The sequence below is a fragment of the Vulpes lagopus genome, chromosome 13 (genome assembly GCF_018345385.1).
Source record: "Vulpes lagopus strain Blue_001 chromosome 13, ASM1834538v1, whole genome shotgun sequence".
Lineage (NCBI taxonomy): Eukaryota > Metazoa > Chordata > Mammalia > Carnivora > Canidae > Vulpes > Vulpes lagopus.
In genome coordinates, this window is record NC_054836.1 from 7,416,147 (window position 1) to 7,442,233 (window position 26,087).

Sequence of the window (26,087 nt, forward strand, 5' to 3'; positions counted from 1 at the left end):
CCAAACACTTCACCAGAATGCCAAAGGACATCATGGCACAGAATGGTGAAGATCTTCTCATGCAGAAGAAAGCACAAGGTTTGCATTAGAGACCCCAGCTTAAATCCAGGTGTTGCTTGTGACCTAAGCAAGTTACCTAACCTCTCAGGGCCTCAGTTCCCTTATTTGCAAATATTGCTCAGAGTTGTTGGACTGTGATAATGTATGAGAGACCATGAATCAAATTTTAGAGATGATTGCCAAATTATGGTAAAGATACCAAAGTTAATAGCATGTATAGGTCACTATGACTTCTCTAAAAGATTTAACCAGAAAAAGTTTCAGAGTAAAGACAAAGGTAAAAGAAGATATTTTACAGTTTTAAAATCCTAACCCTAATAAAATGTCTTGTCCTCAGATCATTTTAAAAAGATAATACAGGAAAATCAAAATGACAAGATATGAACTAAACTTAGAGCCACAGGTCATTATTTTACATCATCATCTAAATTTTTGTCCCTCAAGAAAAGATACCTTACCTGAGTTGAATCAATAAGAGAAATATTAAGTTATATTTAAGATGCAAATGTGGTTTATCCTCAAGCAAAAATCAGTCCCATCACTATCCTTATCAAAGAGTACAACACGGGATCCCTGGGTGGCGCAGCGGTTTGGCGCCTGCCTTTGGCCCGGGGCGCGATCCTGGAGACCCAGGATCGAATCCCACGTCGGGCTCCCGGTGCATGGAGCCTGCTTCTCCCTCTGCCTATGTCTCTGCTTCTCTCTCTCTCTCACTGTGTGCCTATCATAAATAAATAAAATTTAAAAAAAAAAATTAAAAAATAAAAAAAAAAAGAGTACAACACATTTATAGATGATGCTGGAATACTTTTTTGTTCAAATATGTTTCACACATTTTAACAATCACAGATCAAATGATGGGTGGGGGGGGACACCTATGTGATGTCTAAATTTAAAATAGCAAGTGAATTGGCTAAATTATATTATCTCAACTAACACAAGCCCAAAAAAAGAAATCTTTAATCTTTAGAGACTGGAGGTTAAAAGGAAAAGAAGAGAGATGTAGATAATCCAAAAACTCAAACACAGGTGCTTTAGTTTGGGATCCAGTAAGAGTTACACACTCAGAATCAGCGAACAACTAGCTTACAGAAACAGCAGCCATAGCTGCAGGCATAAATTCAGGAGAAAAAAAAAAAAAAGATTTGTACCTGCCAGTATACATACCTTTAAATGATCACAAAGCAACAATAATTTTAATCCATCACTGAGAATGACAAAAAATAATAAACTATGTGAAACTGAGTGTGGTAAGAGTTAAGAAGTGATCGGAATTCCACAGGGATGATCAGGGAAGGCTTCTTGGAAGATGCAGGTTTTACTGATTTTTTAAGTCAAATCTGGCCTAATGGGGAGAGGATAACAAGGAAGGGAAGGGTAAAGGGGCAGGAGGGGAACAGGGATCATAATGGCCAGTTTAGAAAATATAACAAGAGGATGGGGCGCCTGGGTGGCTCAGTAGGTTGAGTGTCCAACTCTTACTTTCGTCTCAGGTCATGATCATGGGGTCCTGAGATCAAGGCCAATAACAGTATGCTCAGCAGGGGCATCTACTTGAGGTTCTCTCCTTCACCCTCTGCCCCTCCCCCTGCTCATGTATGTACAGTGCTCCTTCTTTCTCTCTCTCAAATAAATAAATCTAAAAAAAAAAAAGAAAGAAAGAAACAAGAGGAGACCTCCTTTCTGAATTAAATCAACAAACTACCTACTCATCTATCATTGGAAATTCACCATAATAGTGTAAGTGTAAAAACTGTCTCCCTAAAACCTCTCAGATACAATAATGGACAGAATAGCAACAATATAAAAACATATGTGCAAACACTCCCCAAGCAAGCCTCAAAATATAGATAAATTCACAAAGCAAGAGAGGATTTCTGAAAGCAAGGAAACAGGGTAAGGACATGTTGCAAATTTCCACCAAGAGAATGGGATTTTTTTTTAAGATTTATTTATTTATGATAGACATAGAGAGAGAGAGAGAGGCACAGACACAGGAGGAGGGAGAAGCAGGCCCGTGCCGGGAGCCCAACGTGGGACTCGATCCCGGGACCCCAGGATCACACCCTGGGCCAAAGGCAGATGCTAAACTGCTGAGCCACCCAGGGATCCCCGAGAATGGAATTTTTAAAAAATATGTATGTATCCGCTCTAAAGCCACATAGTACACATTAAGTATCAGACACCTAGTATTTTAATAAAATTTTTCAATGTTGTAACTTTTTATTTTGATATCACTTCAAGATTGCAGAAAAATTGCAAGACTACAAAAAAATCTTCATGTACCCTTTCACCCAGATTTCCCAATTCACATTTACTCTCTACACACACACACACACACACACACACACACACACACATTCTTCTGAAACACGTGACAGTAAGTTGCAGACATGATACTCTTCACCTCTAAATACTCCAGTGATTTCTGAAACAAAAGGACAATCCATTTCATAACTACAATACAATGATCAAACTTAAGAAATTAACAGTCATACAATAATATAATCTTATTTAATTTGCCAGTTTTCCACACATATCCAAAAAAAAAAAACTGATTCAGAGCCAATCTGTTACATATTTTTTTAGACACATGTTGTTGTTAACTTATTAAAGACTAATTTAAATTTAATAAATCCAGGGGAAACAGGGCCTGGTAATTTCATCCTACTTAATTTTTCAGTTCCATTGACATGCACCATGATGGTGGTCTTCCATGTTTTAAAAGAAAAAGAAAAGACAGAGGCTTACTGATACTATTTAAGTATATGAAGCATAGTAAATTCTTTCTCACCCATAACGAGGTTCACAAGGCTAAGCTATACTGTTAGCTGTGTTTATTCCCATTTCCATTTTACCACCAGTACATTGAGAGCAAAAGCCTCACTCATCTTTTTACTCCCTGTAATGTATACAAAGCTTTAATGTCTGGAAGGCGTTTCAACAGGACAGGCAGAGAGAACAGGGCTATCTTTTCAGGCTCAATGCTCCATAAAGATCCTCCATGAAAGAAAAGCACATTGCACATGAAAATGATTACAGAAATGACAGTGTCTGAACGTGAAATGACATCCTTAACTGCAGCGTTAACTATTTAGGACAAAGAAAAAAATATATATATATATCACACCTCTGCTATTAACCTCTGGTCTGCGAGCCCTTGGTCCAAGCCCCTTTCACAAGCTAGTAGCTGCTGCTGTATTCCGCTGATTCTAAGACACACACTCACCATTCACACTTTAGCCACTCTGATAGTGACAGCATCTGACTATTGCTGGGAGCCAGTCGCAGTTACAACAGAGTTCATGACACTGTCTATGTAAGATCGAGAAAGCAATAGCATTGAAACACGCAGAACAAGTGTCAGCAGCTTGGGAGAAACTGCAGAATCACAAGAGAAGCACTCTTGTAAGAAATGCAACATCTTAATGGCACAGAGGGTGAGAGCATGTGAAAATACACTGACAGGGACAACTCAGAGTCAGAAAGTGAGTCACACTTGGACTCTGAGTATGTTTCAAACATATCATGACCAACTCACTTCACTTCAGTTTTCCTTTTTCAATCTATCTTCTTCCAGTAAACATGAAATGAACATCCGAACAGGTAAGAAAGCATTTGACTAGCTTAATGGTCAAGGTTATTTCTTGGTGGAACATAACATAACAGTGTATTCGTATAATTCGATTCAAAAATCACAGTACTTCAAGCATAGAGGAGAACACTGTACTATGTTCTTGAAGATCCTCTTCAGGAACAGACCACAGCCAAACTGGAAAGCCAAACCACAGTACACCTGCCAGCTCTAAACTTCTCCATGAACTGACCAGCTTTTTGTAGGCCAGCAGGGCACTGAAAGATTCGAGCAGCTACTTCCTGAGGCTGAATTTCAGAAGGCAGCTGTATTTCTATCTCCATTGAAACATGCTCCTAGCTCATAACAGGGAAGGCAAACCTGGAGGGGGGTGGGGACACATGACACACATACCCCCCCACAAACCCAAACACAGCTGGTATGTTAAATTTAGACACACCAACCTTGACAGTACCCTTCTAATTACTATTTTTCCCTAATTCTCTAGAGTGACTTTTTTTAAGCCTAGAAGGTGCCAACAGCATTTTCATTGTCATTGGCCTACTTATTTTAAGCATCATATCCAAATAATGAAATATAATTAATTTTAAGATAAGAGATCTTTAAAAATACATATTCTGGTACCTTGATCATTATTATGTATTTTTATCTAATTTTTACATTTTATATATTAGATCTAGGCATACAAACATGTATATATGAATGAACTTTGTTTTTTGTTTTTAGGAAGGGTTTGTTTCAAGTTTTTACTCAAATTCCAGTTAGTTAACATATAGTGTAATATTAGTTTCAGGAATAGAATTTAGTGATTCATCAGTTACATATAACAGTGCTCATCACAAGTGCCCTCCTTAATATGAATGGATTTTTAGATATAGTTCAGACTGCTTGGGAAGAAACTTTGAAAAAAGATAATTTTCATTTCTAAATGTTCACAGACATACACAAATAAGCTCATAATTACAATGTAACTGCATCTAACTATGTAACGATGATGCCAGTGGAAATCTACACAGCTGCAAACTCAATCATTTGTTCATAAAAGATTTCCCCCAGGTAATGGTGTCGACACACAAACACAAATGAAAATGGTTCTTATCTATCCAAAGAATCTCAAAGATCAGAGTCCATTCTACCATTTGACAGATAAGAACATTAGGGCCCAGAGACATAAACTTATCCAAGGTAAAAAAGGCTCATTGGTAATAAAGTTGAGATAACACGTCAGCACTTCTCATTTTTCAATCAGCAATCCAATAAAACAGTAATTTAAATAGTCTCTATTTTTTAAACTATATTTTGGGCATTAGGCTATTGTCAGTAATTAGTACCCAATCTGAAGTAATTAGTACCCAACCTCCTAGGTGAGAAAACTGCTGTGAACGGCCCATGGTGATTCAGAACTGACTGATCCCAAAGCCCTGGTAATGCTGCAATACAGCTTTCAACAGGTTCTGACCGTCCCTGAAAAAATGGCCTAAGGTGGCATGAAATTAGTTCTGTGTACATGTGCTAAACAGTCCCTCCTAGTGTAATGGGGAGAAAAGCCACAGTTAATACTCTTGAAAAAGAGGAAAACAAAAACAATAAGCTACCACTATCACACTTGGAAAAATAAATAAACAAGTAGGTCAAAATTAAACCATTATAAAAGGAAATTATTATAACCCCTCCCCTTCACCATATAGTCACACCAGCCCCAAGCAGAAGAGCAAACTGGAGAACATTTGCCTCTGACAAGAGCTTATACTGCAAGGAGCCTTCAGTAACTACTAATTACAATGTTTTTAGGAGTGCTGGGTGGCTCAGCTGGTTAAGCTCTTAATCTCAGCTCAGGTCTTGATCTCAGGGTCATGAGTTCAAGCCCCAAACTGAGCTCCACACTAGGCATGGAGCCTACATACATACTACATACATACACATATACATACATAAATGGAAAAAAATAAAATGTTTAAATGTCCATGCAAATATATTTGTGGTTGACGTGTTATTTTCATAGGTGATGAACACACACACGTTTGTATGCATACACACACACACCACACACACACAAGATTTGTTTATTTGAACCAGAACTACAAAGACACAATACCTGACCCCAAATGGTGGAATCCAGAGTGAAGCATTATATAAGCCCTCTCACAAGGCAGAAGGAAACCTCATACAAAGGAGCCAACCTTGACAGCGAGCTACGGGAAAGTGCCAATATCATGAAAACTCAATGGAAATTCATTGCTAAAGGGATGAATTTAGCGCTGGGTGGCTCAGTGGTTGAGCATCTGCCTTTGGCTCAGATCATGATCCTAGGGTCCAGGGATCAAGTCCCTCATCAGGCTTCCTGCATGGAACCTGCTTCTCTCTCTGCCTCTCTCTCTCTCTCTCTCTCTCATGAATAAATAAATAAAATCCTAAAAAAAAAAAAAAAAAAAAAAAAACTCATCACTAAAAAGTAAAATGTCACCTGGGTGTCACAGTTAACACAAAAATCCATTATAAGCCTGAAGAATTACTCTAAGAACATTATTTTCAGCTGCATCCATTATTTCTTTAGGGAAATAAAGGGACATTCTGAGTCCCTTTGCCCAATAATGGGGAATTGCCCAACAGTGACTTTAGTACCCAGCTCCTGCCACTTCTGGGCCTCACAAGTTAGAGAAAGCTAAGAGGTTCAGGGAGGTTAAATACACTGTCCTCAATAAGGGGCAGAACTGAAGTCCATGTTCAGACATGTCAGGACTTCAACATCTATCAATACCCACGTTCCTGCTATGAAACCACAGGTGCTGAGCATTTAACAGGTGTCTGGGCAACTTCCTGGGTCACACACAGGAAGGCCATGGGGGGAGGGAGGTGCTATTTGGAACCAGTGAAAATCTCCCACCAAATCCTGAGGACTCTTTGGCTCTCTCTGATCTAGTAAGTCCTCCAGCTCATACTTGGAAAGACCTATTGATCCAGCCCTGAACTGAAACACAGGGTAGCACTCAGTAGTTGTAGGATAAGTGAGGAGAAACCAAATGAACTGCTTTTGCATCTGAACCCCTAATAACAATCAGATCCATGAACCACCCACTGCCACTATTCATGTTAAATCAGGGTCAAGTAGATCATATCGGCCTTCCCCAAAACATTAATCTGAAACATCCCATTTTGTCGATAGTTGGCAATCATATGAAAAAGATAACTGCACACATCATAATGGTAAATGTCATAAATGATTACATTTGGTGACATAGCATCAAGAAATAACTTTTAAGTTACTTGATAATGATTCCATTCAAATTTTCTTATGAGTAGATTGCATGATGAGTACCTTTTGGCAATGACCTTGTTCATTTTCCAAGAGGGCTAGATTTTGCATGAATGAGCACACCAGAATAGGGGCTCCCTGCTGTTTCATCAACACAGAAACTACCCATTCCTACAACAAGGGAGGAAAAAGAAAACCATATTCAACAACGTGTCTAAGGGCACATGTTCTATTAACATGTGTGGCGGCTTCAAAAATTATTTAGTACAAAATAGATTATAAAAATAAAAGTATCTGTTAATGAAAAATACAAAATTGACAGGCTAAGAAACAGACTATATCTACCTCTCTTATTCTGAAGATGACAGAAAAATAACACCGTTCCTTCTACTTCTGCAAATGCTATATTTCTTTTTATTAAGACAAAGCAATGCATTACTAAGACAAACTTCTTCAAAAACTTGAAAAATAAAAATATACTGTTTAAGTACATCCAGCAATGCCACTTCACTGATACTAAAATAACTCACAGAGAATAAGGTCATTGCATAGGCTCATCAGAAGGTCCCTCTCTCACTCCCTTGCATCTCTGAAGGGTTACAGAATTCCCAAAGCCCTGCTTCACCTATATTCTACTGAGTTCCCAGTCAAAATTTTAAAACAGAATAATAAATATTACAATGCAAGTCCTTAAGTATATATCATAAACATGGGAATAGGAAAAAATATGCATTTGAAGATACTTTTTAAAAATCTGACAAGATTCAAAAGCATTTGAACAGCTTTAGTGAGATAAAATTTCTATACCATAGAATTCAGCCATCTAAAGTGTACAGGGTCAGTGGGTTTTAGTAGACTTACAGAGTGGTGCAACCATCAGCAGGCATCTCTATTCTCACCACTTGCACCCCCAACCACCCCGGCCCTAGGCAACCACTAACTTACTTTCTTTCTCTGTAGATGTCCTTATGCTGGACATTTTTCATAAAAATGGGATTATACAATATGTGGTCTCTTGTGACTGGCTTCTCTCGTTGAACACAATGTTTCTGAAGTCAAAAGTATTTTGAAGAAGCTGGAGATGCTCGTAGACCATTCCATTCTTAAGCACCCTCCTCCACAGGTGAGGCAGATGCCAGATGGGTCACAGAGGGACCCGGGGGGGCTGTCAGGCATGAATTCTGTCTACAAGGAGCTTATTGAAGAGTAAAGCTGTTAACATAGCTATTGATAGTAACTTATTTTTCTTGTAGAAATAGTGACTGCCAAGGGAAAAATACAAAGTATCATGCATGCTCAGAGTAAGCAAGGTAAATAGGATCAAGAGAAGTTCTGATAAGGTGACCTTTAAATAAAATTGATCATACATACACACACGAATAAAGTCAAATATAGAAACATAGGAATGGAGACATTTCCTACAGAACTAAGTCCACACTCCTTACTTAGCTTTGTTATTCCACCCATATTTACTCCTTGTACTCTAATCTCCCACTCAGTGCCTGCATTCGAAACAAATATAACTAATTATAATTCCCAGAAATCACTGAGCCTTTATGATTCTAACTGCTGCAACCACCATTTCTTCTCCCAAGACAGAACTGTGCCCCTCCTCCTCCCCAGTCCCCACTATCAATTTCCTTATGTCAGGTAAGTAAACTCCTACTAATCCTTCAATAACCAGCCAAATATCACCACCTCTTTCATGATGCCCACCCTGACCTCCCAGGCAGAGTTAGTCCTTAATTCTTTATGCTACATGTGTATCTCCATTACAGCTCATACTGCATTACTCTGCTTGATTCATCTATGAATGCCCAGCAGTCAGTATAGTGCCTGGCACACAGCCAGGACTAAGTAAATGATTACTGGGACTAGGGAACAGAACACCAAGTAAAAGGCAAAGAGGCAGACAGAAAGACTGGCCGAGTACATCTGGAGTATGTGAAAGGTGGCAATGGGTGCTATGTTAATGAAGGGACATTTATTGATCATCTGCTATATTTCAGCACCTGTACTTTATCTCATTTAGTTTCCATGGCAACCATATGAAATTAGTCTCTCCATTTTATCCTGGAGGACACTGACGTAAGACAAGATCACACAACTATTAAGTGGCAAAAACATACACAGTGTGTGTACACATACGCGTGCGCACACACACACACACTTCTATTTAGAGGTAATTCAGCTACATTTCCATTTCCTATGTGAAGAAAAGGGTTCATTTCCTCTGGAATCCTGTTCCTGAAACCACACCATCACACTGCGCCACTGCCAGGGAAACAGATGTTGATTTCAGTTAGCCTCAGCCGCCTCCATCCTGGGTCTGGTTATCCTGGTCCAGACCGTAACTCCTATGGCACATCAGAAATAATGCTGCAGACCTGAGCACTAGAGGCCTCTGTGACAGTTTAACTAAAAGAATTTGACTTGGATCTTGGAAAAGAGGGCAGGTCTCCATCAAAATCTAACATAGCCTTAAAAAGTTTCAGTTCAAAGTCCTATGAGCAATAATGAGAGTAAAAATGAGCAATTTTTTTTTAAAAAAAAAGTCACTGTTTTTAAATTTTACTCATTTTTGCAAACATCATTTCTGCAGAAAGATGAACATGGGTCATGAAACAATGGCTGTGTCAACAGACATATAATGTTTAATAGGACAGAAAAAATTAGAGGGAGCAATTTATCGTTTGCATGTTTATCTGGCTTAATAAAAAATATTTTTTAATTATACAGTCTATGTTTTCTCAAAGATTTTTTATTAAAAAACTAATAAAAGGGGATCCCTGGGTGGCGCAGCGGTTTGGCGCCTACCTTTGGCCCAGGGCGCGATCCTGGGGACCCGGGATCGAATCCCACATCAGGCACCCGGTGCATGGAGCCTGCTTCTCCCTCTGCCTGTGTCTCTGTCTCTGTCTCTCTCTCTCTCTCTCTCTCTGTGTGACTATCATAAATAAATAAAAATTAAAAAAAAAAAAAAAACTAATAAAATATGTCAAAGGTCAAAGATCATGAAAAGAGGATTAGAACTTCCCATAGTCTTATAATAATCACTCTGAAAAGTTTCTGAGAAAGAGTATTAAAGCAACCTTTTAAGAAAAATTTTATAAAGACGTCACAAAGGCAGTTTATGGCTCAATCTCACGAGATTCCCAGAGAAGTCAACATGTTACTTTAAAAAATTAAAAAAACACCTTGTGCCCAATGGGTGTCCAGGTTGTCCCACAGAACTAAACCAAAGCTGCTTAGGTAACCTCATTCTTCTTATCAGAAAAAAAGAAAACAGAGTTGATCAGCCCCATCCTGCCTGCAAGCATGCATGTACACAGTGAGCCAAAGGCATCCCTTCTTAATAAAAGCACAAGTTTTAAGAAGGGTAAGGAATTGAGGGCTTTGGAAATGTTTCTGCTAAAATAATTTGTTTAAATAATTATGAAGGCAACATTCAGAACCCATAACTTCAATAGTTGCATTAATAAAACAACAAAGATGTTTTGGAGGAGTTGTCAATCTTAAACACTGCTTTATATTTATTTTATTTAAATCAAATCTACCCTGATTATGGTAATTGATTTTCTTATAATTCCTCAGGTCCATGGTCAAAAAATGACATACGGCAATCAATATTTATCTCATTTTTCAGAGTAATGAGATGACCACTGCTACGTCAATAGCAAGACTAATTGTATCTGAAGAATTTAGCATAACTACCAAATAAAATGTAGGGCAAAGCCAATCTAATATAATTATATGCATTATTACCATAGTACGTGGCAATAAGATGAAAATAAGATGCCTTGGGTAAATGCCCACATGAGCTCAGCCAATGTCTTAGAAGTTTTTCTTTTATCATTGTTAGTTAATGCTTAGCTATTTGAACACACAGGCAAGCCAGCTCCTGGGTCTCCCAGTCTTCTCCACACTGGCCTGAGAGGAAACAAGCAACAGGTCTTCCTTCCAATCCCTAAATCCTCAAAGTTCCTGAGCTTTCAGGCACCAAAACCTCCAGGTTTCAAAGAGCTGGCCCCAGGGACCTGAAGGAAGTCAGTGAGAGCAGAGAGACTAACCTTTCCAGAAGACAAAAGTGATAATAGTTGAGTAAGAAATGAAGATCCAGCATGGGAACAGCTGCCCAGAAAGAACAGACGGTAAAGTGGAGCTCTACTTTCAAGGGCGCCAGAGTTCTGACAACGGAAAGACAGGAAAGGGTCTTCCTAGAGGAGGCTGCCAAGGCTGAATAGCTGCTTTTCAAAGTCAGAGGCATGATCTAACCAACCTAAAACTCTTTTCCTAAAATTCCAAAAAAAAGGGACTAACATCAGATTAGCTCTGACCCAACAGGAAAGGAAAGTGAAGGAGGTACCAGGAACTAAGAGTGCAGGATCCTAGAAAGGGAAAATCCCAACCTGCTTCAGCCCTCCCCAAAACTTGGCAAAATCTATGCAGATGACTTATTTTCTAAACTAAATTAATAACTAAGAGTGGAACATGAAAGTCCTTATCAACCTTTCCAAATCAGGGCCCTGCTCCCCAGCCACTATCCCCACAAACCGTGCTTGCCACAGATGGTATCCCAGAAAGATATCTCTTACAACTGGGTTTCACTGGGTTTTCTATGGTTACGACCTAAAACCTGTAAAGCATTTTTATGGACACTGTCCTGGGCCTGGCGAAGACCCTCATACCCATGCCCAATGGAACAGGCGTAAGAGAAGATCCCCTCTCCACCTTGTATCCAGCTGATGCATGCATACACACCAGGCTTTGTGACCTGATTGGCTTTAGCTCATTCATTCTGTACACATGCATTTATAATTAGTCACTGTGGTTGAGGGTACACAGGATGAGTAACAAACATTCCCTGATCTCAAAGGCTCACAACCTAGTAGGAAAGACAGACCACTAAGCCAGTAGCCACACTATAACGAAGAATATTACTATAACAAGGGTCAGTATTGTAAACTTAGTGATACAAGAACAGGAGATTCTTCAAAAAGGCATCAATTTGGGAATTCTGCCCCAAGATGACAAGAAAATGGCTCTTGAAGAGAGCTCCTCAGCCCTCTGAGAATTTTTTTATCCAAGTTTTCTTAACCGGCTCACCCTCCACAGATCAATGTTTACCTACAACAAAGAGAGACCTCTAACCACTCTTCACCCCAGCAGAGACAGGTCACCACCAAGGCAAGGGAAAGTACAGGGAGAAGTACCACAGACGGAGGTCCTGTGAGGACCCCCCCCCCCCCAGTGAAGACAAGCTGTGCTATCTGGGGGACAAGGCCCATATATGGGCAAGCACAGCATTTCGGGACAAGCACTGGGACGAGAGGAGAAACACACACGGGGCACTGTTCGGGGACAGGGGACTTGCAGGATGGGCATCTAACCCAGACCTGGAGTCAGGACAAACCTCCCGGAGTCTGTGATGTCCAGGCAGCCATGTGAACAAGGAGGGACAGTCAGCCAGATAAAAGACACGGAGGTGAGGCCAGGGTGGGGCTGGGACTGGGGCAGAGCGCTGCAGGAACAGCGTTGGCACAGAAGTTCATGCATAGTTCAAAAATCCAAGGGGGACAGGTTCAAGGGCATTCAAGAACTTCAGGGGGACTAGAGAGAATTTGACATGAAGCAGGTGGATCTGGGAGTGGAGGGAGGGGATAAAGCAGCAGAGAGATTGTGCAGGACATGCTGGCTATGTAAAAGAAATTTAGGGGCTCCTGGGTGGCTCAGTGTCTACCTTTGGCTCAGATGTGATCTCCATGGGAAGTCTCCTTCTCCCTCTGCCTGTGTCTCTGCCTCTCTCTCTGGGTCTCTCATGAATAAATAAATAAAATCTTTTAAAAAAATTAGATCATCCTGTGAGGAAGTGGGACCTGTCAGGCATTAAACAGAGGAATGGCATGACTGGTTCTACACTCTGGCAGTGAGAAGAGACTAGGAACCACAAGGCTGAAGGCTAGTGCCCCAAGCAAGAGAGTATTAGAACATGGCAGGAGAGAGAGGATGGTAGCCGCTGGGGCGATGACACCAGGGATGGGAGAAACTGCCTAACTTGAAATCATAAGAAGGGAAATGGGAGAGCAAGGCGTGTTGAACTCATCCAATACACAGCGAGGCTTGGGGTGTCCCCTGCAAGGCCTAAAGCCACAAGGGGGGCAGGCCCAGCAAAAGAAGAGCAAGGGAGCATGAATTGAAGAGTTAAGCAGCAGCACTGGCTCATTTGACAAAGTAAATGAGTCCTGCCAACAAAGCCAACATACAGGGGCTTCCTGCAGCCTCTATCTCCCCATCATATGATCTGTGAGATATCCTAACTACCGTATGCCTGTAAGGAGAAAGTTGCCATTACCACCTTATAAAGTAATTTCAAGCTCCAATCATCTGGTGCTGGCTAATGAAAACCCATATTCCAATTAACCACTCAGGGGAACCAGGGCATGCAGAACCAGACTACTGTCTTAAGCATGCCACAGCAATTCTATGAAAAACTTTGAAGAGCCTCACTATAATGATCCACATGGGTTCCCGAGGCTTTTCAAGAAACACTCAAGCAAGGTGACAGCTGTCAACAAAGTGTCAAGTAGCCCTGGGGGCAGAACAGGTTTAAAAGGGAACTTAAAAGCACTTATTGTCCCCTGGTAGCACTGATTTGGCCTGAAACAGAGTACTGGACATGTAATTCTGAACAAACCAGGGGGACAGGAAAGGGTAGAGGAAGAAATGAAATGCTGGATCAAACCTTATTTTTTACAATTTTTTTTTACACAGGAAAACATCATCATCAACAACAATAACCTACTATTTGGTCGACAGCTAGGAGGGTCAATGGATTGATTTTGAATACCTCAGCTTTCAGTAGAAAAATGTACATTTGAAACTCTTGGGCAATATATTTTAAGAGAACTGGACCATCCAGATGATGCCCTCGAAGTCTACCAAATCTAAGAAAGGCAGAAATACTGTTAATCAAGGACTTATTTTACAACTGGCATATTAAATTTAAATCAAAGATGGTATTTTATGTATCGTATGTCCTGCACTTTCTAATCCATTAGAGCTGTTTATAAACAATGGCTGATATTTTATAAATCTTGAAGCATAATTATAAAATTTATACTTCAGTGTTGTTTTCATTTTGTGGTTTATGATATATCATTGGAGATAGCCATGATTTACTTGATTGTTATGCCCAATAACAACACTTGTTCTATGAGAAAATACAATCTGCTGTCCCACAATTCACTTCAGTGTCAAACTCTAACCACAGGAAAAAAAAAAAAAAACTGGAGCACTTCTATCATATAGATTTTTCTCTCTTTTATCCCCTGTGGTCACTGACCTTCCTTCCTTCCAGCTCCTGAGGACTGGGACTCCATGGTGCTATTTTATTTCTAATCTGCAGTATGCAAGGCACCTAACAAAACAGCTGCTTCTTTCTAGTAACCAATGAACAAGTAAAAAATTTCTGACCTACTTGATTTCATACACCCTGTAAGCACTAATGCAATTATGCTACACCAGTCACAGGGCAGGGGCCTCCGAAGATTTCATAAAAAGCAGCTCAGCCAGTGGTCAATCAGTTAACTTGGAAACCAAAGGGCAGAAGTCCTAAGTCACAAAAAACTGCTGGAAGGTGTGACTCACTGACATTTCAGAGCCTACTAAGAATCTCTAATTCCCTTCCTCTACTGCTGGAGCTTTTCCCGAGACAAGGAGGAGCAAAGACTGAGGTTCTAGTCCAGAACTGCCACAAACCAGCCCCAAGGCCTCAGGCACCAGATCCCCCCACGTCCTTTGTTGCCTTTGCCTCTTCTATCTCCATTGTGCTTGGTCATCTCTATCTCTGATTTCTAATATATCCTGTGTATATCCAAGAACCCATTTGCATCATTTCACCAGCCCTCCTCAGAAATCTGTTGTGCCCTACACTGCCTCAAACAGGGCAACTTTGTTTTTTTCCTTTTTTTTTTCTTTTTGCCATAGGGCCTACTAAGGACAAATAAAAAATGCTTACAGAGCTGCCTATCTCTTCATGAAAATGATTTTATTTAGTACTCTAGGAGAAAACATATATTCTTACTATTTAGATTTGTTAAACACAAAAATATCAATGAGAAAATTAGCACTGCAGTTTTAGACAGAAAAGCGTTATTAATATCTGACTATATCTGAAAAGTAGCAACGAATGCAACTTTCTATACTTGCATCCTGAAATTAAATGGAAGTGCTCAGTAGCCACTAAGACCTACAGGATAAAAGAAAATTCCTTAACTTCCTCAACCTTCCCTCCCATGAGACCCCCTACCCATACCCTTCATCTTTATTATTCAGGTCTGTGGACTGATACCAGCACCCCCACCTCCTCTGGTGACCTGTTGGCCCAAGCTGACCTTTTTCTCTGAGTTCCTAAAACACTTTCTACACTTCTTATATATTCTATCTCCCTTACGGATTTATTCACTAACTCAAAAATATTAACCGAGTGGGTAAAGGGCACTAAATTACTACTTACCCACTATACTGTAATGTTAAATAGGTTTCTTTTTTTCTGGTTTTGTTTTGTTTTTTTATTCATGAGAGACACAGAGAAAGAAAGAGGCAGAGACATAGGCAAAGAGAGAAGCAAGCTCCATGCAGGGAGCCCAATGTGGAACCCGATCCCGGGACCGGGGGATCACACCCTGAGCCAAAGGCAGACAGACGCTCAACCACTGAGCCACCCAGGCGCCCCTGTTAAATAGGTTTTGACCAAATTAACAATTCCTTGAAGCCCAAGATTGCTGTCGTGCTAGTACTTGCTGACGGGTGGAATTAACAATATGAGTTCAACCATCCATTAAACGTAGACCGTGGATTTATTTTTAAGAACAGAGTATACTGACTAGAGAATGTGATTTAAAATCTTTAAGTCAATAGTGTACACATAACTTCCTTTTAGGAATTGTCAGACAAATTATCTATTATGGCACAAAAAGTGCAGAGTTGAGAAACTGTCATCAACAAAGTTTCCTGTAAAAAAAAAAAAAAGTTTCGTGTATTAAAAGTTGGAAACCTAAATATGGCAACTCCCTTCTGCTCTTGTAACTCAAGTCAAAGGAACAAGCACAACTTTTTCTGTGAACTCTCCCTACTGTGTTATGTCTAAATAGACCATAAAGACCTGCTTAAAAATAACTAAGAGGGCCAGATTCTACGAGAAAAACACAAAGAACATATAGATGAATCTATTTCCCTAAATTGGCTGTTTAGTTTAGGCTGTGCTATTTCCAGCTTAAATTGGTTTCCTGCAATTTGTTAAGGCTGCCAAATACTTAGTGATCTCAGTGATGTACTTAACACCAACCGGCAAATCTTTATTTTTCACAATGACAAGAACTGTGCAGAGAAACTTGCACAGTGAGGATAATAACAAAAGTGAGTTCATTTGTCTTTTTTTCCAGATTCATCATTTTAATCTGGTTGCTCATGGCTGAGATCATTTTCTACCTGGTTTTTTCCTATTGATTTGGGGACAGAGTTTTCTCAACATTAGATAGGGTCAAACACGAAAGGTGTGACCTCACTATAAGCCAGAAAAACTAAAGAATCAGTGTGGAAATGAAGAAAATCAATATCCAACTCTGGTTTTTAAAATCAAAAGATGTGAGATGTTAATGAAAAGGTCAGATTTTAACTATGTGCAACTGGCATCCCTTTAAGACAGCCTAAAAAAAAAATTCCCTGGTGTAAAAGCAAGCCAACATAGTTGAGATAACACACAACACAGTGAAGAATTTGAGGCAGTGAGGACACAGTTAAATTCTTTAGAGCACATTTATTAAAGTGGCATTACAATCTGCTATGTGTTACGTATTATATTATTTTGCCTGAACAGCTTTACATGCAAATACTTATTGCAACGACTCATTGATCTGGTTCAAGGTTTGGCAAAAAAAAATAGTTTCAATAAAATCTTTAGAGGAACTCACTTCCTTATAGCGTAAATTATATTTTCGAAACTATATATACAACAAAACTTAGTTCCTATATACAGAAGTCCTCAGGCTCTCAGTCCATCAAATGCATTGCCCTATATTCACACATATGAATAGCCTAGGGCTGGTATGAATTAGAATCCTATGAGGAAGAAGGCATTTTAATGAATACTAAAAATTCAACTCACATTTAATATATAATTTGCTTGATACTGAAAAATGTAGAAAAGGCTGGTGACATTTTTATCAATATATTTCTGTAGACTTGAAAAATTATTTCATAATACATCTAAATTATAAATCTTAAATCTGGGCAGCCCGGGTGGCTCAGCAGTTTAGTGCCTGCCTTTGGCCCAGGGCATGATCTTGGAGACCTGGGATCGAGTCCCACATCAGGCTCCCTCATGGAGCCTGCTTCTCCCTCTGCCTGTGTCTCTCCCTCTCTCTCCTCTCTGTTTCTCTCATGAATAAATAAATAAAATCTTTAAAAATAAATAAATAAATAAATCTTAAATCTATAACTGAGTACTAACTAAAACCCCCAAATGAGAGAAACGCAGAAAAGAACAAACTTTGAGGCTTTCTACTTTACAAACTTTTTTTTTTATTTTAAGAATAAATCTCTTAATTTGCACAATCATAGTCTAATTGCACTCTTAACCTAAGGGCAAGATCATTTCAAAATAGCATGTCAGATGTAGGTTCTTTTCCAGAGTTGGGCTGGAATAGGTTAGGGATATATTCTACTCAGAGGGCCACATTATATACCACATCATGGTACAGACAGAATTTTCCACAATTTGTGTGGAATATGAGGGTACAATTTTCCACAATTTGTGTGGAACATGAGGGTACAGGTGTTCCTCAGCTACTTGGGAGTCCAAGAAATCAATACCTCCGATACACCCGTAACACACTGGTCAGGAAGCTTCTACAGACTGCAGTGAAGATAGTACACCCAGGGAAATATTCCCTGAAGTGTCCATTTTCCCACAATCCTTGGGGAGGAGCTGGGATGTGGGAAAGGCAGGCAACAAGATTCACAAACACACAGTGCCATCAAGTTCCACGACCTCAGTCACATCATTAAAATCATGTGATGGAGCTCACGATGGCATGCCCTGATATGTTCTAGACTAGACTGCACAATAGAACGAACATTCTGCAACAATGAAAGTGTCCTACAGTGCGTGTAGTGAGCACTGACATGCGACTAGTACAACTGATGAACTAAAATCGCAATTTATTTCATTTTAATCCATTTTTATTTGAATCTTCACACCCCCAAGTGATAGGGGGCCACCATTCAGCATTCAGTTCTAGCCTGACCACCAAACACAAGGTGGCATTCGAAGAGTTTTCAGTGCCCAGGCTGGTCGCGCATCAGAGTTCATCAGTCAGGTCAAACCTAGGAATGGGCAGTGATGGCTCCCTCAGATACACCAGTGTCAGATCATGCCCCGCAGGCCAGACCGTGAGCAGGCATGGAGCACGTCCCCACGCAGACTCACCCTCTCAACGTGTCAGTTCAGGAAACCAGCCAGAGAAGGAAAACACCTTCTCTCCTTTCACATTTTTGAATGAGAACCAAAGTGGGGAAAAGCCAGAAGAGGCAACAATCGCTTACAGACAGAAGGTTCTTTCCTAAACCCAAGCAGCATGTCACTAGAAGGGAGCCCTTTCCCTCCAACTAGACTCTGTCACATTCCTCCCACAGAAATTAGCAAGGTGACCTGCAGATTATAATAAAACAGAGGGGCTCACAGTCAAACAGGCTTGAATTCAACTGTCGCCTCCACTGCTTACCAGCTCTGTGACTTTGGGCAGGAAAACTAAACATGTCAAGTCTCAGTTTCCTTCTGTGTAAAATGGGTTAGTGACAGTCCCTTCCTCATAGAATTATAAGGATCAAGTAAGACATATAAAGGATTTAGCACAGTGCTGGCACACAAATAACATTATTTAAGTAAAATTTATCACTATTGCTTCATTATTTCTTCACCATTATTATCCTATCTCCCTAACACAGAGGGCAGAAAAGAAATCTACCTAGAAAAAATCATATTTTAGATCAAACTCCAATTTAAAAAACATCCACACACCAAAAGTTAATCCTGATATACTTAATTTTAATATCTTCTGGGTTTCTCTCATGCTTCTATCTTTCTTATAGTCTTGTCATATACTTAGTTGTTTCCCTCCAAAATCCCTGAACGTTTTGAAAGGAGAGGGTTTTTGGGTTTTGTTTGTTTGTTTCTGTGTCCTCTCAAAATACCAACCTTATTTGCACAATAGTGGGCATTCAATAAATGTAATCTGAATTAAATTTATAGAATTATATTCCAGAATGATCATGAGTAGCTACTTTCAAACTGTATAATGGGGACACCTGGGTGGCTTAGTCGGTTAAGCGTCCAGACTCTTGATTTCGGCTCAGGTCATGATCTCAGGATCATGAGATTGAGCCCCATGTCAGGCTTCATGCTGGGTGTGGAGCCTGCGGGAGATTCTCTCCATCTCTCCCCTCCCCCACTTACACATGCATATGTGCTCTCTAAAAATATATATGTGTGTGTGTAAAATATCATCTGCCCTAAAGCAATTCAACTCTAAGCACTAAGAACTATTCCAGGAGCTGGGAATTCAGCTGTGAACAGACAGACAAGAGACAAGGGACAAGGTCCCTGGAGTTTATCTTCTGGTGGAGATGGCAGCCACTGTGCATAAGTAAAAGAAGAGTGATAGGAGATGATAAATGATGAGATGGAAAACAGAAAGGGTCCAGTCATGGCGTGCCTCAGAGGCCAAGGAAAGCTGTTTAAATAGTATTCCATGTATCATGTGACATGGGATGTGACATGGACTGGTATGTGACAGGCACCAGGATGCGACATGGGCTGATTAATTTTTTCCCCAAGACTAAGGCCTCTGTGTGCATGGCAAAATGTAAGGGGATGAGAGTGGAAACAGGGAGCCAGTTATAAGGCTCCTAAGAAGGCAAGGTGAGAGACGCTGGTTGTCTGGATCAGGGCTGCAGCCATGATGTGAAAGGGTCATAGAAGATGTGTTGTGAAGATGGATGGGGCAAGACTGGCTAAAGGCCTAAGGTAAGGAGTAAGGACAGGATGGGACCCAGGTTTGGGACTTGCCCACCTGTGTCATTTACTGGGAGAGAAGAGAAAAGCAAGTCTGGGGAAGAAGAGAAAGGCTTCTTTTGGATATGTTAAGTTGAAGATCTGAGAGCAGAGATTTCAAGTAGGCAGCTGTCTAAATTTTGTTTCAGGGAGAGGTCAGGGCTAGGGATATAGCTGTGGGAACCTCAGGCATCGACGTTACCATTCCAAAGCCATACATTCAGATGAGATTACTTAGTGGAATTTGGCAAGGACAACCAGGCTGAAGATACTGGAAGGGTGAGAAGAAGCCAAAGAAAGGGTTTCCAGCAAGGAGGGAGAGGTTACTTTTAACATTAATGAATGGTGAACCCCTCATTACACCCCCAATGAACAAAGAGTTTCTTAAGAACTACTTCATATTCATTACTTCTTACCCAACTATTTCTTACTCATCTCTTACCCTCTGTCTTAAACATATCGGAATCTCAATTCATGGTTACAACTAATGATTAGTAAGGTCACAACTGTCCCCAGGTGAATGGCATTTGGGCAGCATCCCATCTTTCTCAATGTATTTCAGTCTGGAGGCAGATTTACCATACAACATCCTTTCTAATAAATACAGAAACTGCTTAGTCCAAGATTAATCATCTCGATTATTTTCTCATTACCATTTCCCCAATAAACAGTATGTCCGTCCATCCATCAAACTGGGCAGCAACAAGAACAGTAACAGACACATAGCAGGTGCTCAATAAATACCTGTTGGATAAATAAATGGACGGGGAGGGGGAAGCAAAGAAAAGGGAGATAGTCTTACCCATGGGATACATAAATAAAATGAGGCTTAGTAATTCTCTGTAGATGTCATTTAATATCTTATTTTCATCAATAATGAAGACTGAGAAGAAATAAACAGTTTATAAACTCAGAAGAAATCGATTAGGAAATAAAAGCATTGGAGATAGTTCACAATTTGCAAACAGTAAATCAATATTTTCTAAGTTCAATATTTTATTATAAATATTTACTCCTTTTTCTCTAATATCCCTATAGGTAATTCATTTTACACAAAAGACATGAAGTAACCTGCCAAAGCTTAACAGAGGATTCAGAAGCTGGATCAGAAATAAAATTCTACCAAGACTGTTTGAAGATCGATTTATTCTCCTTTTTGTGCAAAATGTTTTAAAAGAAACCCTAGTACTGCTTTCTAATACTCTGTATATAAAAAAACCAAACACCCAAGTAACAATAAGCAAAAAGACATGCAGAAGAATTTAGCTAATCAAATAAACTTTTATCATTACAGTTTTCCCACTAAAAATTCTAAAATTAAAACTTCAAAATACCTGAGGCACCATAAGCACTGGAATGCCGCTGAGACTTCGAACCAGATGGGGAGGTTTCCTTCATACGATCAATCACATTTTCCGAAAGCTGAAAAGGCACATCAAAATAAAATCAATTATAAAAAAACAAGAAAGGAAATAGTACCACAGCATCCAAGTAACATAGTCATCCACATCAATATGTGTAACAAATGGCCTGAAGAAATCTAAGTTACGAAACTAAAAGCCAGAAAGAACAGTTGTAAGATTTCAAGATGCACCCCACAGCACTATTTCTTTATTTCTTCGAATGCACTGCTAATAGCTCATTATAAAGAACTCCTTTCCTCATTTTATGCAGTGCACCAAATTGTAATCTCTGAGAAAATGTGAGCCCAGAAAAACGCCAACTTTCCTCCCCTAATCCTACAAATTAATTTTGCAAGCAACAGGTCTTAGCTCCTTCCTTCCCTCTAGTTCCAAAGGAAATGGTATCCTTCCCTCCCTCCTGTTCAAGCTAATCACAAACAATTGGTCTTTCAACAAATTTTATTATGTACCAAATCTGTGCCAGACACTAGACTAGATTTGGGGTATTCAATAGTCATCAAGTTGCTTGAAGTGGAGGAGAAGAAACCATCATCAGGCACTGAAATGTAATGCGAAGGGCACCACCTGAGTCAGCCAGCCTAGAATGGAAGTCTCCAGAAAGCATATGGGACAGGACATCTAGCCAGGCTTTGGGTGTAGGACTGGGGCTGGGAAAGATAAACAGGCCTTAAGAAGAGAAGACTTAGCCTAGGAGTACTCCAAGAAGAGGGAACACATGGCAGGTATAGATGAGAAGAAACAGCTTGCTGCCATTAGACACTAAGCACAGATAAAAAGTAGGCAGCTGGCAATAAGGTGGAGACTCTGAGAGTCCTCAGCCCTGGAATTACTATCATACCATTCTTTTCTATTTTCTTTATTGCACTTACCACTATGTGAGGCATTCTTGTTGGTCTGCCTTTTACACTCAAAAGGCAGCTCCATGAAAGCTAATATTCGGCTCTCCTATTATATCCCCTGAGCCTCAATAAGCCTGGTTAATTGGATGAATGGCTAAACAAATTATTGAAACAATATGAATGAATGCAAGAACGACTGAAGCAAGAATCTGGGGCAGGGGAGAGGGAACCGATGAGAGAAGGTGGAGAGAGAAATGAGATTTTAGATTCTTGAAGACTCTTAGTAAACCCCTTAAGTGAAACAGTTTGAACTGATCCTGAAGGATTTTAAGCAGGGCAGTGACAAGATCAGACTTACATTTTAGAAAGATCACTCCAGCTACAGCATAGAGAACAGATTGGAGTGGGACAAGAACAGAAGCAGGAGGACCCCTGAAGGAAGCTAAAGGACCAATTAAGAAGCTATTAAGCATATGTCCACACAAAGATTTGTGCAGGAATGTTCATGGCAGCATTACTCATAATATAGCAGGAGTGAACCAAGCCAATGTCCATTTACTGGCGAATGGATAAATAAAACATTAGGTATCTATACAATGGAATACAAGTCCGCAATAAAAAGAAGTTCTGATACATGCTATGATATGTATAGACCTAAACAATAATTAAGGGAAGAAAGCCAGGCACAAAAAGCCACATACTGTGTAATTCCCTTTATATGAAATGCCCAGAAAAAGGCAACTCTGCATAGATACAAAGTAGAGACGGAGATACCTAAGGCTAGAGTAGGAATGGGGATTAACTATAAAAGGACAGGACAGATCTTATTGGTTTGACGAAAATGTTTGAAAACTGAATTGTGCTGATGGTTGCACAATTCAGTAAATTTACTGGAATGCATTGTACACAGAAACAGGTGAGTTTTAAAATATGTAAATTATATAATAAAGCTGTTTTAAGGGAAAAAAAACTATTATGATAACCCAAAGGGAACACATTCAAAAGATATTTAGGATTTAAACTAGCTAACATTCACTAAGTGCTTATTATGTGGCAGGCATTACACTAAACAAAACACTTTACTCATTTAATCTTTAACATCATGGGAAATAGATACTTTTACTGTCTCCACTGTATAGGTGAGAAGCTAAAGCACGGCCAGATTAAATACCTTGCTCTTGATTTTACATTTTATTGGTAATGGAGCCAGGATTCAAACCCAGAAGTCTGAGTCCCAAGGACCCATTCAGGTACCCTGCTTCACTGCCAGACTCAGCATCTGACTAGATGTGGAAGCAAAGCAGAAGTCCTCAGGACATCCAGGCCTCTGAACCATGTACCTGGGTGAACCCTTTCCTCTATCCAACTTCCACTTCCTTGACTCACCACCGTCTAGCTTATAACCCCATACAGTGGTGTTTTTGTAATAACCCCATACAGTGGTGTTTTTGTAAAAGTCAAAAATGACCAAACAAGAAACCTTTTATTTTTATGTAAATAAATACCATTTATATTTACATTTATAAAACACCTAACTTACATGGCTTCCCTTTTAGCATCTAACACCTTTGGTCACTGTCCTCTTCTGGAAACCCCTTTTGGCTTTTCTGACCTCCCACTATCCTGACTGCCCTAGGACTCTGGCCACATCTTACATCTGTTGCAGGATTCCCCTTGCCTGCCTACCCTTAAATGCCAGAAGGACCCACATTCGCTTCTTTGCCTTTATTCTCTTCTCGCTCTAACTACTCTCATTGGTTATCTCATCCACTCCCTCGACTTTTTTTTTTTCCTTTTTTTTTTTCCCTCGACTTTTAACTGCAGTTGATAAATTAGTGAATTCTAAATCCTTTATCACCAGCCCAAGACCTGAATCCCAAAAGCTAGACCTCTATACTGCATTGCCTAAAGGACACATCCTATTGGACAGACCACAAGCACCTCACGCCCAAAATGTCCTAAACTGAATTCACATTTGCCAAAATCTCCTCTTCCTCTTGCTTTCCTTATCTCATTAATGATACCACCTCCACCCACCTTTCTAAATCAGAACATAAGGCTTAGCCTTGACTCTTCGTTCTCCCTCATTCTCTTGGCTATCAATTTCTCAACCCCGAAATATTTAATGAATACATTTCTTCTGCCATCCTATCTCCCCTGCCCTAATTCATGGTACCATCAATAATCTTCCTAAAATGCAAATCTGACTATGGCAATGCCCAGCTTCAAAATCCTTCATACCTTCTATTGACAGAGAAGTCCAAATTCTTCTGCACGGCATTCAAGACTTCCACATCATTTGGTGATGCCTAATTCTCCAACCTCAATTTCCATAGCCTCTGCTTTAATACTTCATACTTTGTTCTCCACCCACACCGGCTACTTATTGGAGGCCGTCTCTTTGCCTTTATACACGGCTACATTGCCTTATCCCCTGGCCTCATGGGAGGGAATCACCTTTCAAAATCCAATTCAAACATCCTAAAGCCTTCTCTGACCAAATCGGTTCCCCACTCCATTCCAACTCTGCCTGCCTGAGGCCACCCTTATTGGTGCCTCACTATACCGTGCACAAATCTCCAACATGGCAGTCCAACGACAGAACAAGTATTTGCCTTTCCACAAAACTGTGAGCTCCTGTATATTACTGAATCATTTACCAAATGTTTATTAGGCCAAGCACTACTTAAGGTCTTTGTGATACAAAACAGTCTGTACCGGAGCGGTTACTTATATCCCAGGAGCCAGACCAGAATGCAGGGGAGACAGTTAATGGAAAGACTACAGCTCAAAAGCTGGGGTCTCTGGAAGAAAATTCTAAGACTCGTCTTGGAAGAGAAATGGAAGTTAGAAAGGACAATGTCAAGGGACTTTCTATTTGAAGATGTTAGGGCCAGTTGCTTCTATTCTAACAACTGACAGCCACTGACATTGCTGCTGAAATGCACCTGCAAAGCTGAGATATATCTTAGGAAAAAAAACTCTTAAGATTGACTACAATCCCCTCACAATTTACAGGTGAGAAAAAAAATAGTTCTGAGTAACATCCAATTTCTGGTAGCATCAGGATAAGCAGTAACCACCAATCTCTAGTCCAATGCTTCCTCTGTTAAATAATACACCCCTTCAATCCTATGTGATAAAATAAATTCACTTCCTCTCAAAGAGATTAAATAAGCTTTACTAAATTTTAGAATCTTAAAGCTATTTTAATCGATACATAATGAATATAGAGCTCATTCAACTACATATTATATATTTATAAGCTATTTTAATATAGTATGCTATAAACACTATATATATTACATATAATATACTACCATATTATATACTATTATATACAACATATTGTATGTTACATTTCTAATATGATTTGTTTAAAGCTAATGTACATTAATTTGATATAACATACATCTATATAAAATTTTATATTTTATTTTTCTATAGTTCAGGCCAAAGTCAAAGAATTACAGCTACACTAAATATATATTCTACTCAATCAGAAAGTGAATGTGTTTGCTAAAAATCAAGTGTTGGCCGTAAACCTTCACCTGTATTGATGACAGGCCACCCTTTCTTCTGGATACCACTTCATCTACTTCTCAAAATTCATACATTGCCAGGACCTATCGCTTCTTTCAAAATGAATACTACAAAAGTCCTTCCAAAAACTAACGCAGCCTCCAAAGTATCATTCCTTGAGAGTAAAACTAAAGGCGGACCCAAAGAGAGGAAAAAGCACCAGCCACCTCCTAGCTATACAATCCCAAGGAAGTCATCTCCATCAGCCTCATTTTCCTCGTCT

The 26,087-nt window shown here is 39.7% G+C and overlaps 1 protein-coding gene across 1 annotated transcript in view; it reads right to left on the reverse strand.

The window, feature by feature from the left end:
• Positions 1–26,087, reverse strand: part of CHCHD3 (coiled-coil-helix-coiled-coil-helix domain containing 3) — a 273,592-nt gene that overhangs the window by 241,060 nt on the left and 6,445 nt on the right. Inside the window, exon 2 of the mRNA XM_041727307.1 lies at positions 21,354–21,441. Coding sequence (XP_041583241.1) covers positions 21,354–21,441 — 88 coding nt within the window. The remainder of the gene's footprint in view (positions 1–21,353; positions 21,442–26,087) is intronic.